Here is an 18,422-nt window from a genome sequence, read left to right on the forward strand (position 1 = left end):
TACTAAAAAGTTTTGAACAACGCATACTGAAGGTTTGATTCAGATCAAAACCAGGATTGGATTACGTAATCCAATCTGTTTTCAGAATCCTTTTTTTCTTTTGAACAACCCATTTTCAAGATTTGATCCAATCCGATAGCTAAAATCGGATTAGATTACTTTTGAGCAACCGGGCCCTGGAGATAGGACGATAGTTATCCATTTTATCCCTATCACCCCCTTTGTGCAACGGGACCACCTGGGCAGATTTCCAAACCTGAGGAACTGGAACTATACCTGATGCAATGGAGCGATTAAAAACGCATGCCCTACTAACACAATCAGGTTGCAGCAATGTTGCAGAAACGTGCAATTTAGACTTGTGTATGGTCCACTCAACGTCAAGTTAAACGTGCATGCAACGCAAACGCGGTATCTGCACACAAGTTGCTGCAACGTGCAGGTCCAACGGGGGGGGGGGGGTAGCCTATCGACATACCTGTAGCTACTTATAACTGAAAAACAAACATGAAAGCGTCCATGTATTGACAGACTGGGATGAGATTGGCTGCCTAATAACGTATTTGATAACGGAAAGTGGAATGACTTGATATATTTGTGAAATGCGTTTTGATTTATTCCACCTGGGCTAGAACCGGCATTCCACATCTGCGTAGTGAGCTGGAGGAATATAATTGAAAACGTACGCTGGGTAAGACCATGACATCACGAGGGAAAGAACGGGGAAATTACTGAATTGTAGTATAGACCATAATGTGGAGGTACATAGCCTGATCCTCGAAATTGTATGAAAATGCATTTAGTGAAAAGAATAGTTACAAGTTTGCACTTAACAAAGTTGACACTGTCAGAAAGAGTAAAGAGTTCTTCTAATAGGCTATCTGATACACTTTGGAGCACACAATCACTAATTGGCCATTTAGTCAGCCCTAAGAAACCTAGAAAAAGTTCCATCAAATCATCATAGCTACACCTCGTCCGGCCTCAGTGACACTATCAGTCTGTTGGCTCCACTGTATGTGGAACGCGTGCTGTCCTGGGGTTTCAGCAACACTATTCCAGAGGACAAAAAGGGAAAAACTTCACTGAAATCCCAAAAGGTGTTTGGACTTTCATGGAGGAGGTCCACACGGATACAGGAGTGCTGTGTTCACAAAGCATGACTCTGCTGCTCCCTCACATTGACCATTAGTGTTAGTGCCAACCAACAGCAAATAACCATGCAGAACTGTGGCACTAGATCACTCATTCTACTTTGAACACAATGTCTCCAGATAAAAAATCACCTTGCCAAAAGTCTGGCTTGTTTCTATCAATCATAGCTCTGGAGAGTATGCCAATGATGGTGCCAGAACAAAGACACATAAAACCCATATAAGTTGTATTTCAACACCAACAGTGGCAATGCCTCAAGTGATTTCATGATTTTAATAAATCATCACCTTCAGTTAATTACATAGCAGTAACAGCATGCCTAGAGCTTTTCAGCTTTGCTTTGCTAAAACAGATCAAAGCCACAATTATATGAAAATACTTTAATGAATTTGATGATTGAACATTCAGGCAAGCAAAAGACAAACTTTTTTTTTGTTATATATATTTTTTTATACAAGACATGATCCACTGCGAGGCACACAAGGGTTTCTACAGCTGGGAAGGACGAGCAGACACACACATGACAATGTCGGTGAATATGCCACGCTGTAATGTAACAGGAAAAAAGTCAAACCAAGCACGTTCCAGACAATGGTGCCAAATAATAACATCCAACGTGCGCACCCTTTGTTTCCAAGGAACACAGGACGACCGTGTTGTGATCGGAGCGCTGTGCTCTCAAGGTCGCCACGTCCCTCTAACAGAACATCCACAGAGCTCTAGAGGAACAATTCGTCCCCCTGCATCATTTCTTTTGGAAGAATCCCATAATTGAAGCCTGCTTGGTTGCTTTCTTGGCGGTCGCTGAAGCTTTCTTCAGGTTTTTCTTTTCCTCCTTGTCCTTCTTGCCAGTTGCTAGCTTCGCTGGGGCAGGACCCTTTGGTGTTGGTTTACTGGCCTGGACCTCGTCCTCTGTCTCAGAGTATGACTCACTCTCATAGACCTTCTCAGTCACTGGAGAGGACAGACATTCTTTAATCATACATCAGAAGTATGATGGTTCTCATAGAATACTGAAGAACAGGGTATTAAGGATGTGTATAAAATGCCAGCATGAAAACATTGAATCCGAAACAAAACCTATACAATGTTCTAATTTCGCTACGTACCGATACATCCCTCTTCATCCACAAAGGTGCGAGATTTCATGACACGCCTCCTTTTCCTCCTCTTGCATTCAGAGTGCTCCTGGATAGAAGGATGGATGGAAAAACAGCATGATCAGAAATATAAAATGTGCTTTTGATATAACTCCAAGTCAGAGCGTTTAGTACCCAAACAGGTAATAAAATTTGAAAGCTTACATCTGGATGAGAAACTGCTTCTTTCTTCACTTCCCTCTCAGGACTTGGCGAAGAGTGTCTCACACCTTCCTGATGGGGAGACTCAGGAACAACTGAAACAGTCAACAGTTTACTAAACTCCAGGTCATTTACCCAGCAAAACATATCATCATCATCATAAAAAGCCTTAGAAAACGTAAGATGAACTGCAGTAGAAATGGAAAGACTTGTGAACAATGAGCAGGTCCTGTCCAGCTGATCTCACCGTCTTCATCACTGCTCTCAGGCTGCGGCTTCTTTATCCTCCTCCTCTTCCTCTTCTGGCTCTCCATCTTCTCCTCCTCCTCGTCAGAAAGGTCAAGCCGCTTGGTCTTGCTACAGAGTGGAAAGAGAATGGTGTCGTGTTCAAGTGCTGTCAGAACTCAGGACCTGCTCACTGAAGTTCCATACGCTGACTGCAATAAGTGTCACACCAACCAACCAAACCTTCTAATGTCTTTTTCAACCACAGCCTCCTTGGGTTGTTCCTGCTTCACGTCCATCTCCGTCTCCGAGACTTTAGCGACTGGGCTTGAAGGTCTCTCCTCCACTGAGGCAGACGGCTGCGCTTCTTCCTCTTCCTTCACAGTCTTGTCAGGTTTTTCTGCGGAGGACACACGCGTGCTCATGTAAGAGATACTTGCAAATGAAGAGATGATGACTTAGAATGCTGGACGCACAACACTGGAGTGCAGATTTAGGCCTTCTCACTCGCTGCTTGTTTCCCGAAGAAGTTTGTCATGGCATTTGTTTTAACAGCTGGTTTGCTCTTGGAGCTCTCGGCCTGGGATATCAAAAACATAAACGGGTTAATTAATACCTAACATGTTTTTGGTATGGTTTGCATTAGTTATGGTTTCAGCCTACAAAGGAAATTGTGTATAGAACAAAACATGATCTACAGAGCACAAGAGAGAGAGAGAGAGATAGAGAGAGAGAGAGAGAGAGTAGAGAACATGTATCTACCACAGGTCTCTCTTCTTTCTGCTCCGACTTAACCTCTCTCTCGGACTCTGGGTTCTTGGACACACTCTTGTTGTTTGCAAACATTCCCATGATTCCTTTGGGCTGCTTGGATGCGGATTTTACAGGCAGACCAGCGTGCCCATTCACGCCAGGTTTGACCTGCTCTGTGTCTGGCGGTGGGGCCTGCGTCGTCTCACGGGCCTCGTGCACCTCAGCGGAGCACCTGGGAATGGCACTAGCACACCGGATAGCGCTGTACCTGTGTTCACAGATTGGTACAGTATGAGAGATATTTCATTTTAATTTCAAACCTTTTATTTATACTTGTGAAACAGATTTCCCTCATCTACATGATTTATTTAACGGTTAGTGGGTTAACGTCTTGTTTTCTAATAAGATAATTCATATGTTCCAATGTGACAAACATTTTATATGACAAACATGCATTTAATATGACAATATTAATACATTATTAATTATATTATTAATAATATTATTATATTATTAATATGAAAATAGACAACTACTCTATACCTGCTGCAGTTCTTCATATTCTCCTTCACAGCATCATAATCAACGCTGTAGAGTGGACCACTGTCTTTGAGCACAGCTTTCTGGACACTATACACATGAACACTGACAGTCAAGCTCATCTTCGATTTCACATCTGCAAAAATAAAATAAAAAGTTTAAGGAAGGACCCGTGGCTTGCAAAGGATATCTGAAACACACTAAATCATGAAACTTGTCGATCTAAAATAAAAATTTGAATGAACTAAATGAGGAGTATAACCTACCCTCCAGCTGATCCTCTCTCACCACTGACACCTTATGGCACTGGAGAGAAAACAGAGGACCTCATCATCAACACGGAGGGCATCACACCGGCCAAGCTTAACAACAAGGACCGAATCTCCAAGGCAGCCATGAAGGGGACTCAAGTAAAAATCCCAAGGCATTAAGTAAACAATCAACAGGCTAGCTAAGTACAGTTGCTGCTGTTAGAGAGGCATGGAGAGTGAGTGTGAATAGTAGTGTGTGTGTTTGTAAAAAGCTATAGGGCCTCTCAGCTTGTCGTCCTACCATGTGGCCATTCTCCACCGACTTGCCCGACACTAGATATGTAGCATGGAGCTGCGCGGAGCTGTCTCTCCTCTTCTGTTCCAGGTAATGATACAGCATTCTGGAATAAAACACACGACTGGTTGAAGATAGTTTCTTATGTCGTCAACGATTCATTGTCGTTGAGCACAACGTACCAGAGACAGGCAGACAGACATGACATTCCCACACACCTGTGAAGAGCAATTAGACTAAATAGCCTGGCTGACAGCAACATTGACATGACAAATGTTTCCAAATGTAGAACTGGCATGCAACATTGAAATGACAAATGTCTCTGAATGTAGAACTAGAATGTAGAAATGCAGAACTATAGCTAGCATTAAACAGTGTGAACCAGACCACAAAGTACTCACTTTTTGGCCAGGTTGACATGGACACCAAGAGTGAGACTCAACCATTTGTAGGTGACCTGATTGAAGACAAGCCACAAACATGATTTACTTAGCAAAATGGTAATCAGACACCATATGTGCAAATTTATTTATGCCGTTCTAGTTTCTTTTTGATTGAAGCGACGTTCGTAGGACCCATCAATGCCAGTAACGTACATCACGTAACAAGTTAGTTAACGTTAGCTAGCTAGCACTCGCACTATTCCCCCATCAACACTCAAGATTAGCTCTAACGTTAGAAAGTTCACTTACTATCTTATTATGGTCGTTGACAAACTCATCGATATTATCTAGATAAAGGTCATCCATTTTGTGACTTTAAAAAGGTTGCCTGTGGTTTAGCTAGCTGGCTAGCATCAACACACAAGTGGATAGTTCTAGGCAAACAGCGGCAGTGGCGGGAATACCGGAGCTTTATTTACTTCCTGTCATGTGTGTTCGGGCCAGGGGCATGTTCACAACCGCGAGGTATTCAGACTGTTGCAAAGACTGCATAAGCTCAGTGCATCTTTGTGGACCAGCAGCACATCCACGATCAGTAGCCTATATTATTCTTGGCAACAGCCTACATCTGGTCTGGATATACAACATTACTAAGTAATTCCTCTTGTCCAGCCAAATCTAAACCCCTGTATTTTTTTTACTTTGCTACTAAAAACGGTTTTTAAAAATGTGTTTCTCATTTGAGAGAAAGAGAGTGAAAGAAAGAGAGAGAGAGACAGAATACTTTTATAATCCCCAATGGGGAAATTCTCTTGCAGCATATAACCAGGCCAGGTCAGGCCTGGCTTATGTGCATGGCTGGCTTGTTTCTGTTCAGGACTGGTAGGACGTAAACTAGTCATGCCACTGAAATAGCTGTGAATTGAAATGACATGAAATAATGTCTGATAAATTAAGATAGGTCTTGTCGTCTGGACATATCAGTTCCAATGCTTCCAATGCTAATCCAGCACAATAAGAGCAGGATAGCCAGTTAGCTCATGAGCTCACAACAACTAGCAGCAGCTTCCATAACATTAATGGTAGCGGTCAGTGGCTAAAGCAGTTACACTGATGATTCCTGTAACATTAGCTATTTTGCTGCAATTGGTTTAACTTCTGTTTCTGGACAAAGGTAAGGGATAAACCCAGATAACACAAGGCTAGCGGACCTACAGCGGGTCCCCGATGGACGAGCTGGCGGACCTCCGGCCGAATTTGAACACAACAATAACATGTACCATGCCCTTCCAGTCTAAGAGCGAACTATTACCAAAACCCGAGAGGCTATGTGGATTCTGTCCCTCCCGTTACACTGAGTCTACAGAAAAAGCACAATCTGAGACGGTTTAGGTTTCAGTGAGCGGGGGCAGGGTCATGCACACTGCTCTGGTCCCTGGACTGGAGGTGGTTGGTCCGCCCAGGGGTGGAGTCTGGAAGAGCTGGTGGTGGGACTTGCACCAACAGTACATTCTGAATGGGGGGAGGGGGTGATGATTTTTGTGCCATAATAGCTGTTCTAGGGTCCCAAGATCTATCAGTCGAAAAGGCACTAAGAAAACCAACTGGGTCAGGGCATAAGGGAAGGAAAAGAAAAGGAAAGAATTGGGAGTTTTCCCTAGTCCAGGCTAGAACCTAGAATGCCATTGTTCCCAACATCCCCAACCAGGAATCACACCCTGGCCTCCAGCATGGGAGTCAGATGCTTAACCCGCTACACCACCGAGGGGCCTGAGGATTTGGGACGGCCTGGGCTTTTTCATACATTCTCTCCCATCCTTCTGAAAGAGGGGAACAGAGAGGAGCAAAAGAGATGTTGTGGTTAGAAGTCCCCAAACGGGAATCGAACCCTGGCCTCCAGCGTGAGAGTCCAGTGCTTAGAAAAAGAGGTAGAGCGCACAGCTCTTGGATTATTAGCAGTGTCCAGGTGCCATCTGAAAAAACTAAACATTGACCTGGTAAATACATGCAAAGTATAGCCTAATATATAATGGGTAATTACTGAGACACCTATACTATAGGTATAATTTCAAAACAGGAGTATTTCAAATGTTCAATTACTGCACATAAATTCAATAACTGACATAGCACCACCAGGTAACCACATTTTTACATAGCTTCTATAACATCCAGTGACAAAAAATCTCCCACAGCTGGGTTTGAACCCCTAGCCTTTGGCATGGGAGTCAGCCACTTTATCCACTACACCACCAAGGATCGGGAAATCGTGCGGTGTCACAGTGTTTTTGTTTTGGTGTTCTGGAACCACTGCCTCTTGTGGTAGCAACATAGAACTGCAGGTCAACAACACGATGGAGGAAGGGAGGGAAAGAGGGAGGGAGTGACATTTGCTATCTATGGTGCGTGTCGCCACGCACAAAAACTTTTTGTTTTTAAAACAGCAACAGACATAAACAGGCTACATGACAACACTATCCAGCAGGCAAAACAAAATGAGAAATATATGCTGAGTCTAGGACCATTTCATTTTATTGTTTTACATCAATATTGAATGTGAGGTGAATGCTACTTCTGGTTGGTGATCCTTTCAGACTCCATACGTGTTGCTTGTTCCACTGCTTTCATATGGACCCCCTTGTATTTTTTCTTCATATCCCTCAGTAAAGACAATGCCTCATCATAGTGCTCCTTGGACACATCCTTGCCTTTTAAAACATGGTCTGAAAAAGAAAAGGAATGAACATATTCAATAAATTATATTTCAAGAAGCAGTCATACAATTAAGTAATTTCTCATTCATATTCACAAGAAATACAATAAAAGGCGTTCATACCTAGGGGGACTTTGGTGATAGTTTTTCTCTCCTTAATTTCCAGGAGCATCTCCTGGACCCTCTCCTCTCTCTGCTTTCGTGGTATTATGGGTGGTAGAATACCAATCTGTCAATGAAATAAGGTTTCCTGTACTTTAGACTATGGATTATGAATAAGTCACACAGTATTTACAGATGGTAACCGATGATGTTTCAGTATCATAGTATCCTAAAATCAGAGCTCACATAACAACCTTTTTCTCCTTTTCAATGTATGGTTTCTGAAGGCCGTCGAGTTTAGGCAGAGAATCTCTGTAGATAAGGGGATTCTGGAGGGCATGTTCCAACATCCTGACAGTAAATTGAATTCCTGAGACACACAACACTGCATTAAATACCAGTGCAAGAAAGTAGAATTGCTTATAATAAATTCAAGTCACACATACAACACTATTACAATTAATCATCGCCCTCACCTACAGGCTCCACCATATTGGGATCTGGTTTTGCATCCCATAATATTTCATAGCCTTTAAATTTCTCTGGGATGGCATCCAACTTTTGTTTCTCGACCTCTTTGAGATCTTCTGTTTGGTCCAGTAGTGGACGGTAATCAGAATCTGATAGATCTGTTACCTGACAACAACAGACCACCATCACGACACAATCACAACCTTATAATGTGTGTTAAACCCAAAATATATTGTAACAGGAAAAACTGCACAAATTTGATCTTTGTTACCTGGGTAACAAAGAATGACTCTCCATCTTGGTAGGTGTCAGCTGTGGATTCAGCTGCACCATCCATCACCACAGACCCATCCATCACCAGAGATCCATCTGTTCTCCCTGCGTATGCCTCTTCATTCTCCTCCAACTTGGTTTGTGAGGAGTAGCCAGACCTCTCTGTTGATCTGCTTCTCTGGGAGAGAGGACTCATACAGCGATCTTCATCATGTTCCTCTTTCTCCTCCAGAGGTCCATGATCATCAGAGGAAGAGGAAGGAGAAGCCGTCAGTAAGGGCACCTTTGGTACCTTCCGAATTTTAGTTTTTACCTAGGACAAGCAGGGGAGATTAAATGATCATATTGAATGTTCAAATGTATATCGTACTGTATATCAAATACTGAGCAGAATTCAGTGGACGTTTTTACATTCAAACCTTTTGTTTTGAGTCGATAGATAATATCAAAGGGGGCTTCATAACTCTTAGTGTTTTCTTTCTGCATATTTTGATTCCCAGCCTCTCCTGGAGGAAGTAGGTCAGCAATGGAGGATCACCTGCATGGCAACATCAAAACAATCACATTAATTAAATCCCTGATTCACATTAAGAGATTAAATACTGATCAAAACCCCTACTGCCATCAAATGTGAGTAACAGGTTCTTACATACCGCTCCTCTGCGTGGTTAATGGATTGGAGTGAATCACAAGCTCACTCAGCGTAGGAAACAGAGCCACAGCCAAAAGTGCTTCTTCCTCAACTATCTGAAGACGATAATGACACAATATCCAGGAATGAGCCTCCACTGACTCACCGCATAATGCTTCCCAACCATGTCTACACCACATCCAGAACAGCAGCTCTGTACTAACCTTGTTGTTGGCCATATTAAGGAAATTAAGCTCTGGTAAGGGCAAAGTGAGTGGTCCAGAAAACTCCTCTATGTCCACAGCGTCAAAGGAAATGTGACTCTGGCAATTATCCTTGAGCTCTTCCTAAAGAGAACATGCATAATGATCTAACATGTTAGTAAAACTTTGAGCACAAAGAGATTTGAGGTATTTGATCATGAAGAGATTAGAGGTCAGCACAAATTTACCTCTGAGTTGTTCTTGATATTCTCAGATTTGTGTTTTGAATCATCCGAGAGAGCTAGATTTAAAATATAGATGTTAAACACTGGTAAGCAATGGAATTGAAAGATGTCTTACAGCCATATCAGTTTGGAATGCTTTAATATACCAACCAGTGGCTTCTTTAGTCCCTAGCCCCACAACAGCAGAGCCACTGTAGTTTCCAAGGTCCTGTTCTTCACTATACTGTTTGTTAAAAACCTTCTGTTGCAGGTATGGAACCTCAGAGATGTTGTTTCCCTGCAGGTTTAAATGGTGTAGTCTGAAAATGACAAGCAGGAATCTATGATATTATGAATGCACTCTTCTTTGTGCACATTCATTTACCAACTGTTGAATCTGTAACTGACCTTTTCAGGTTGGCAAGGCTGCTGAAGACCCCAGAGGATAGCTTATTGTCATCAAGCATTAGCACTTCGAGAACTCTAAACCGCATGCCCCCATCATGCATTGCCCTGTTCAATAGGAGTGGAGTATACTGTTATACCTTTCATAATATATACTGTACAGTCTAACCTCTAGCTACTCATCTATGTCATCCTCTACTCTACTGCCCCCTAATGGCATAAGGATACCATAGCAATTTGGTACCATAAAGACAGGCTGGCCACATGACTGGGTCTGTCTGTCTTTTAGCCCACTCTACAGCACTGTTGTTTTTAAATGTGCTTTATAAATAAAGTTTGACTTGACTTGACTTGTCAGAATAATGGAAGGGAATTTTAGATATGTTTGAACATGAACACAGAGTGAACTCACAGCTGTGAGTGGCCGTGACAGGGGGCCGTGAGGTCAGGAGGAAGAGTCTGGAGCTCATTTCCAGTGAGATGAAGGACTTTCAGAAAGGGCAGTCGACCAATGGACATGATGTCGGCAAGAGATAGATTGTTGTAGGACAAATCCAACATCTGGTTCAAATGAAATAGCTTACATTCATACATCTTAGACTCTTAATTTCAATATCAAGTTAAATGTGAAATGAGAAACTGCATTTGTGAAAGCATCTATCTCAGTATCCAATAGGGTGTCACTGTACCTCCAGGTGGGGGAAGGCATCAGGCTTGAATGTAACATTGCAGAGCCTATTCAAGGACAGCTGAAGCTCACGTAAGAAGGGGAAGTTGCCAAAGGGCTCTGGAACAAGCAATGGAAAGAGTTTTGCGATAAGAATTCACAAAATGGCTTTGCAGCTCAAGGACAATTTTGGTTCTACAATCTTCAAGACCCCATGCAGACCTGGTCTTATGTGTTCTGGTTGAGACACCATGAGCACAGCTTTCTAGTTCTGACTACTGGCTACACACAGGACTTATGTGTGATGTGTATCAGAACATATGACATGGTATGAATTGGGACCTAAATGAACATTATACAACATGATATCACAACCTATTGAAAGAGAGTTGTCAGATGCGTTGATGTATGCAACATTGATAAAATCCACAAAATCTTCTGGTTTGACCTGTTGAAAACAAAAAATACAATCATTCTAAACTGATTATAAAGATGACTCCAAACATTCTAATACGATTGCTCTAACAATTTGAAGGATTCTTACGGAGTTCAGTCTTTGCTCACTGATGTTAACAGAGCATAAGTCAGATGGCTTGTCCACACAATGCAATGTCATCTATAAGGGACAATTTAGCAAATTCAATGTTTGATCCACTGCTGGTGCATTTTATTGACTGTGTCTGTAATTTCATATCAAGAACTCAAACTTGGTGCTCGCTTACCAGTAAGTGGCCATCTAATATATTGCCAGGGAGGTCTTCAATTCTTGTGCTCTCAGATACAATTGAGTTTGAGGCAGTCCTGTATCCCAATTTACTACTTTGACCACCCCTGTATCTATTTTCCACTGAAGTTCTGTGAGCCACAAGCCAATGGCCAGCTCCTGTAGAGTGACAAGGCAGCATATCAGTAAGTCTTTCAGTTATTGAATGTGCAAAAGCACAAACACTGCAGCCTATTCGCTCAGTGAACCTGTAGTGTTGTTGCAATTTGCAGAGTTGAGTCTGGTAGGTAAATGTTAACGTAAATGTTACCTTCTTTTCTTTGATGAAAGAATGAGCGAATGGGAAAACAATTTGAGGGATAGCTGTCCCCGTCTAATTTGTAGAGTTCTGATGTAGCCATCACTCTGTTGCTTCTGAATGAACGAGAACACCTATGATTCCGCCAATTTCCTACTGCCCCAAACTACCGAAAAGTAACAGAAAACACACATTTTCTCATTGATGTATAGATAGGCTATAGTTTGTCGAAACATTTGTATCGGTCAAGGTTCCAGTATCCTAGCAACATACTACAAGGGTAGCTATACTCCCGTCCAGCTGTTGGCGGTAGAGTATCTTCGGTCTCTTTTGCAGCGCATTAACTTCACCATCATCTCATTCAACAGAAGAGCCTCCATCAAAAAACATCACGCGTCTCCAATTGCGAGGAAAAAAACAATCATGGGCAAACCGCTTAGTAGCAATGTAAAACCATAACCAGACAACGGTATACTTCGGCGTGACATGTAAAGCTTGCTTTTGTAAGTAGCTCGTCTCAGTTGTCGCCCTAGCCTATCACTATGGTGCTTAGAAAGACGCCAACTAGATTCTGCATTGAATGTCGAGACTACCGTTAGATTAGCTCCTACGTAGAAATCGGGTTTAATAGCCTACACTACATTCATCGTAGAAATGGTTCGGTCGAATGATCAGATACTTTAAAGCCAGCAGCTATATGTTTTTTTTTTTTAAAGGTCCATTGAAGATGTCTCTTCAGCTGGCCACATTCAAACTAGCTAATCATCATGTTCGTTTTCGTTTACCACGAGAATTATGTAGCCTATGAAACAAATTAAAATCCTGATTTTGGCCTGTTTGCATGCAGTAGCCTACTTGTATGTGTGTGTATGTGTAGCCTATGTGATATCGTTTTGTTGCAGGTAATTCAAATCAACCATGGGCAACACACCGTCAAAGAAAGGCGATGAAAAGCAACCCGAGAAAACGACCCTGTTCAAGAAGGAGCCAACTGGGATCACATACAGGATCCCAGCGCTGCTCTACCTGGAGGAGACGAACACATACCTCGCCTTCGCAGAGCAGCGAAGCTCTCCGTCTGACAGTGATGCTAAAATTCTAGTAATGAGGAGAGGGACACTTCAGAATGGATCCATTCAGGTGATTTATCACCAACCTACACCCTAATGTGATGTTGTAGACTATATTCAGTGTGTGTCAACAGTAAAGTTGTATGTTTGTCTCATCTGATGTATGCTGTTAACAAAGCAGTCATTCATACCCACCTGGGCCGTGGCTCTTTTACATAGCAGGCTTCGGAGCTGACAGAACCACAGTCCAGTCGTTGCCCACAATTCTTAACCCCCCACGGCCTACTCAGATACCTCTAATATGTTATTTATATACTGATTTTTGTATTGATGTTTGTACTCTTTGTTTTGTGTCACCCCCGTTATTTTCTTGTATACTGTATAAGCACGATGCAGAGCCAAACATTCCTCCAAGGGGTCTTTTAAAGTTATTACTAACATTTGTTTGTTTACTCTAGTGGTCCGCATCTCAAGAGCTGTTGTCGGCACGTTTGCCCCTGCATCGCACCATGAACCCCTGTCCTGTTTATGAGAAGAACACCAAAACTCTCTTCCTGTTCTTCATCTGCATCCTGAGCAACACGCCGGAGCATCGGCAGATCATCACCGGCCGGAACCAGGCCCGCCTCTGCTACGTCACCAGCACTGACGGCGGCCAGACCTGGAGCCAGACGAAGGACTTGACCGAGAGTGTGATTGGTAAAAGTGTCCGGAGGTGGGCCACGTTCGCCGTGGGTCCCGGCCACGGCATCCAGCTGGAGAGCGGGAGGATGATCATCCCGACCTACGCCTACTACGTCCCTTTCAAATGCTTCTCCGTGCCCATCCCGTTCACAGTGCAGCCACGCGCCCTCTCCATATACAGCGACGATTTGGGTCAGACGTGGCGAATGGGAAAGATGCTTCAGCGGAAGTCGTGCGAGTGTGAGATGGCGGAGATCATAGACCACGAGGGCAGGAGCCACCTCTACTGCAATGCCCGGAACACCAGGGGCCACAGGGTGGAGGCCCTGAGCGAGAGCAGCGGGGCGTACTTCGACAAGCCTCGTCTGGCCCCCAAGCTGGTGGAACCCCACCGCGGCTGCCAGGGGAGCGTGATCGGCTTCCCCGCTCCGGAATTCGTCCCGAACGACGAAGCGGACAGCATAGGCGGCGCCACGTCGCCCTTGTCCCCGGACACGCAGACATGGCTGCTCTTCACCCACCCCACCAACAAGAGCAGCAGGAGAGACATGGGGGTGTACCTGAACCGCTCGCCCCTGCACTCCTCCGGCTGGGACCGGCCCTGGGTGATCCACCACGGGCCCAGCGGCTACTCTGACCTGGCCTACAGCCCCGACCGGGAGCACTTCGCCTGCCTGATGGAGTGTGGGACGGACAACGAGCTGGAACAGATCGCCTTTGTGTCTTTTACTCTGAGTGATGTCATGCAGACCGTCAATAAGAAGGAAAAGAAAGGACTTTAAAGGTTGTTATTCCAGTAGCGGTCAACAACACTGGTCCAATCCCTCCTCATCCTCGTCCTCAACCTGAAACCAGACAGTTGGGACATACGAACCCACAATATGACCTGTATCCCTCTGTTAGTGTGTGTCTTGAAGAAAATAGAGCATGATTGTTTTATAAATGTAAAGTAGTTTTGTACCACTCTACCGATTCTACAACCCCATGTCAAAGCTATGTAATATTAATCAATGTGAAAACAAGTATATGTAATTTGTTTTTATTATTATAGAATGACTGACCATGGACTACAATGCATGATGTCCTTGAATGACAATCTTTTATCAGTGGTTTATTCAGAACTCATATTTTTTGTGCGTAAATATCTCCAATGTCATCTTTGAGATGAAGCAAAATGTTGTCCTTTGGTTGCAATTCCAGCAACCAATCACAGTGCAGGTTGGAACAATTACCTCATTGCTAAGAGATAGTAAGGCTGCTGGAGGATAAAGCTTGGGAGGATGCTTAGCTTAGTTTCTCATGCATGTCAACCCGGCAGTGAAAATAATTTGGCCTATTGTACCTCTCATGCTATGACCAGACCACTTCAAAGTCTCTCTGGGTTGTTTTCCATGATAAGTTTTCCTCATTTCCCATTCATAAGGAATTCCTCTTAAACCAGCATGGGTCTCCAGTACCCAGGACGACTGCTGTTCGCCAGAACTGACATTCCATCCCTATAAGCACTTTATGTCCGGAACACTTAATTTTGCACTGTTTATGAAAATCGATCACTGTGAATGCTTTAACTTCATTGTTCATTTTACCAAGATTGCATCCACAGGAATATTAAAGTTTTATTTATCAAAATGTTGCTTTCTACAGTATATCAGGGGGGAGTTACCCATTTTGCATAACACTGCTCAACTGAGGCGGTAGTTGTTGGAACATTTGACTTCATGCTCATCAGTTATGTGCCAAATATTTTCCTCACCATGGTAGGGCTAGGGTTGGGGTCAAACTACCTCCACCCTCCCAGCGTTGCCTGCTGCCATGGACATCCAACAAGCTGACATTGATATCTTACTATCATCTTCCGTCACATGCCTGTATAGTAAAACCTTGGTCAGTTATGTACTATTAAAGGCATGCTCAATCATGTATTTTCCACTAATCAAATTAAAATCTGAAATTGAATGCTGTGTTGTCAATTTCATTACTATTTTGAGAAAATGTTATGTGAGGGGAACAAGTAATTCTCAAGGCCCCATTACTTTGTATAGCAATAAAATAACTACATGTAATAAACAGTACAAAAATAGAGCAGTATAAAATCATGTTAGATGTTCAGCATGTATGGTGTATTTACAACTTATATAGTCGCATATTAAGACGTTACAAGAATACCAATACGGTACCAAGCCTACTTTCTCACTTAAATGAAACATTCATTGTACTTTTATATCATTATGAAGGTTGAAAAGAGGCAGCTTCATTTTATGTTTTTGTGTAGAAAAAACATCTGTCATACAGTGACCAACAGAACTGACACGCCCCAAAAACTTGAGGCTAAGTCAAAAAGTCAAATTTAAATTTCAAATGGTGGCAGTTGATTTGTGGACCCAGTCCCAGACGTGCATGGAGCCGTCAGTAGCAGCAGAGAGGACGGTCCTGGGACGACTCGGGTGCCACACGTGACAGGTGACCACAGGAGGGGAGGAGTCAGAGCGAGGAGCACATGACGTCACATGACCCTGGTGCACAAAGAGAGGCTGGGACTCCCCAGACTCTGGTCTCCACGAGGAGGTGTCGTAGATTTCCACCAGTCCATTAAAACCTAGAGAAGGGATATGGGAAAATTAAGTATCGTAAGAAAGTCTGTTAGTATTTCCTTCAAGGCAGGAACTACTTAATAATGACAGAGTCAAATGAAAAGCAGCAACTATTTCACTTACCGGAAACAGAAAGACAACTGTCTAACGCAGGTGCCCATGACACACTCATGAAGTCATGACTGGGAGAGTCGCCCTGGCCGTGGCGCTGAGCTTGACCCACAGGGCTGCTCAGGTCCCTCATGTCAGACAGCAAGACCTGTCCAGAAGAGGACAGCCGTGCCACCCTGCAGCAGCTGGGCTCTGTTGAGGACACGCCCGTGGAGACGGCCATGCACCAGTGGGCTGCATCCCTCCCTCCGGCTGGCGCAGGCTTAGGGACCGCAGAGGTCCGCGTGTCTCCCACATACACATCCCCACTGCAGGCACAGGCCAGAAACACACTGCTGCTCACAAACTGCAGGGAGCTCAACACATCTGGAGTGTCTGTTCCTAGAGGTGGAAACAAGGAAGACATGATGTGTCGTTACACACGCTGTACAGAGGTAGACAAGCCCCGCCCCAGAAGGACGTGTGCTCTCCAGGCTCTTCTCACCCGCAGTGTAGAGCGACGTTCCGGATGTCAGGTCAGTCAGCTGAATGTTGCAGATCTGAGATCCGTGGAGGACGCGCAGGTCTGAAGTTAACCCCGGGGCGATCTTACTGCCTCTCTGTGACACACTCAGGGGCTCGATGCACCCAGTCTTCTTTAGGACATCTGGTATTTGAAGATGAGATCAAACATATGAGTATTGTGTTGGCTTAGATAAGGTGAAGAACCAGTGAAAGGTGTGAAAGATGATTGGTAAATAGATATCTGCCGCGTCCTGACCGTTCTGTCATTCATTTCTATTATACAACGCCTTGAAACATTTGTACTATCGAATATACCGCTCACTGTTTTTTTATATCATCAACACTGTAAATGAGGGAAACCTCAGTGCTTACGAGTATAAATAAAGGTTTGAAATGAAATATCACACAGTTAGTCCCCCACAGAGTCACGATTCCACCTCATTATAATATCAACACATTAGCCGGGGGGGGGGGGGGGGTCCTCACCACTGTCCTCTCCTCCCAAGTCCCACACCTGCAGCGTGGAGCTCAGCCCATCATTGGTCACAACACACCTTACAAGAAGAGCACACAGATCACACTGTTCAACATGTTCTCATCTCACACCAGTGCTCCCAAAATTAACTAGTTAATGGCTTGTTGGTCCTTTGACTATTTGAACTTTGGCATGCCGGTATAGCAGGTTGTTTTTAACAAGGGAGTGAACGGCTGCAATGACTGGGTTCCCAGGGAGAGTAAAGGGAAACCTTTGAACTGTTGCCTGGAAACCCTGTACCTCGTTCCTTGGATGTGTTTGAGGCAGTGGACCGGCCCGTCCGTGAACCCTCCATGGACTACTTTAAAATCCCGCTCGGCACAAAGTCCCTGCGGACGTAGCAGCTGTCAGTAGTTTTCAAAAACGCCATTCATCAATGCAATCAATTGAATCCATCGGATTACCTGATTATCATCAGCGAATAGTTTAAGAGGCAAGAGCAGCTCCAAAATTTCATTCTTGGATGAACTGTACCCAGCAATACATACAGCTGCGGAAACAAAGTGGCATAATGAAAACACATGTTTGATGGGAATCTATAGTTAAAATGGTTAGCTACTCTGTCGGGTGTAATGAAAACCCACTTTTTCCTGCTGTCCATTCAATCACTCTAGTCGGATGCTCAAACTGATACACGTGAAGGTCTTTGTATCTGAAATATAGAAGTATCGGGTTGTCTTAGATAAGGTGAAGAAACGGTGAAAGATAATTGGTAGAAAAAAGATATCTGTAGTCGTGACCGTTCTGTCATCAATTTCTATTATACAACGTCCTGAAACATTGGTGCTATCGAATATACCCCTCGCTGTTTTTTTTTTTATATAACACGCAAAACATACTAGGCTAACAGTAGCCACATGAAGCTAACAGTAGAACCACGCAACTATAAGACATTTTTGAAGGTATCAGAAATTTAAAAAAATATTTCTCACATTTTTAGAGACTCGATAAACCAGTCGTCGAAAGTGTCATCGTGGGATGCGTCGTCTATTTCATTCATCGTTTCATTCATCGGCTGCGCGTGTGGTTTCTCGTAGCTGTAGCTACAGTGTTTACTAGAAGGGAGTGTCGTAGAAATAGCATTATCGCCATCTAGCGCATTGGAGAATATAGCATGCTATATAAATGATAAGTCCACCATAATACATCTTCATGCTTATCCCATATGAAAATCTTACTTGAATGTAGAAAAGAATCCAACCAGATCACGAGACCATGTCCCAAATGAAGGTTGATTATACTGTGCCTCTCCATTTAAGATGAATTCTTCCACCTAAGATGAGTTTGTTTAGCTTCCTAAGATTATTTTATTTCTA

General features: G+C 43.5%; 4 protein-coding genes across 4 annotated transcripts; 1 reads left to right on the plus strand and 3 right to left on the minus strand.

The window, feature by feature from the left end:
- Positions 1-1,631: 1,631 nt before the first annotated feature.
- On the minus strand, positions 1,632-5,339 carry pold3 (polymerase (DNA-directed), delta 3, accessory subunit). Its single transcript, XM_084449602.1, has 12 exons — positions 5,213-5,339; positions 4,922-4,977; positions 4,527-4,626; positions 4,241-4,280; positions 3,978-4,110; positions 3,444-3,702; positions 3,189-3,261; positions 2,925-3,081; positions 2,704-2,813; positions 2,460-2,551; positions 2,265-2,343; positions 1,632-2,109 (listed from the first exon to the last, which is right to left on the minus strand). Exons 1-12 carry the CDS (start codon positions 5,267-5,269, stop codon positions 1,901-1,903), a joined length of 1,365 nt encoding a protein of 454 aa, XP_084305728.1. The 5' UTR covers positions 5,270-5,339; the 3' UTR covers positions 1,632-1,900.
- Positions 5,340-7,468: 2,129 nt separating this feature from the next.
- xrra1 (X-ray radiation resistance associated 1) lies at positions 7,469-11,205 on the minus strand (the record flags this gene model as incomplete). Its single annotated transcript, XM_084450309.1, has 14 exons — positions 7,469-7,623; positions 7,737-7,842; positions 7,970-8,085; positions 8,192-8,351; positions 8,458-8,772; positions 8,879-8,997; positions 9,113-9,202; positions 9,311-9,437; positions 9,777-9,837; positions 9,926-10,030; positions 10,335-10,483; positions 10,612-10,709; positions 10,965-11,037; positions 11,134-11,205. The coding sequence occupies 14 exons, from the start codon at positions 11,203-11,205 to the stop codon at positions 7,469-7,471; spliced, it is 1,746 nt and encodes a 581-aa protein (XP_084306435.1).
- Positions 11,206-12,518: 1,313 nt separating this feature from the next.
- LOC311318678 (sialidase-3-like) lies at positions 12,519-14,994 on the plus strand. The gene is made up of 2 exons (XM_084450078.1): positions 12,519-12,751; positions 13,140-14,994. The coding sequence occupies exons 1-2, from the start codon at positions 12,530-12,532 to the stop codon at positions 14,145-14,147; spliced, it is 1,230 nt and encodes a 409-aa protein (XP_084306204.1). The 5' UTR covers positions 12,519-12,529; the 3' UTR covers positions 14,148-14,994.
- Positions 14,995-15,719: 725 nt separating this feature from the next.
- Positions 15,720-18,106, minus strand: wdr73 (WD repeat domain 73; the record flags this gene model as incomplete). Its single annotated transcript, XM_084450310.1, has 8 exons — positions 15,720-15,961; positions 16,080-16,448; positions 16,552-16,713; positions 17,058-17,125; positions 17,347-17,435; positions 17,511-17,596; positions 17,691-17,758; positions 18,039-18,106. The coding sequence occupies 8 exons, from the start codon at positions 18,104-18,106 to the stop codon at positions 15,720-15,722; spliced, it is 1,152 nt and encodes a 383-aa protein (XP_084306436.1).
- Between the last annotated feature and the right edge of the window lie 316 nt (positions 18,107-18,422).

This window comes from Borostomias antarcticus (assembly GCF_949987555.1).
Source record: "Borostomias antarcticus genome assembly, chromosome: 15".
In the NCBI taxonomy this organism is placed as follows: domain Eukaryota; kingdom Metazoa; phylum Chordata; class Actinopteri; order Stomiiformes; family Stomiidae; genus Borostomias; species Borostomias antarcticus.

Coding starts and splice junctions, on each gene's coding strand:
- pold3 (XM_084449602.1), bottom strand. CDS start 5,269: ATGGATGACCTTTATCTAGATAATATCGATGAGTTTGTCAACGACCAT. Junction 4,281..4,526: donor CGGTGGAGAATGGCCACATG/GTAGGACGACAA, acceptor TTTTCTCTCCAG/TGCCATAAGGTGTCAGTGGT. Junction 2,814..2,924: donor GTTGAAAAAGACATTAGAAG/GTTTGGTTGGTT, acceptor TCCACTCTGTAG/CAAGACCAAGCGGCTTGACC.
- LOC311318678 (XM_084450078.1), top strand. CDS start 12,530: ATGGGCAACACACCGTCAAAGAAAGGCGATGAAAAGCAACCCGAGAAA. Junction 12,752..13,139: donor TTCAGAATGGATCCATTCAG/GTGATTTATCAC, acceptor TGTTTACTCTAG/TGGTCCGCATCTCAAGAGCT.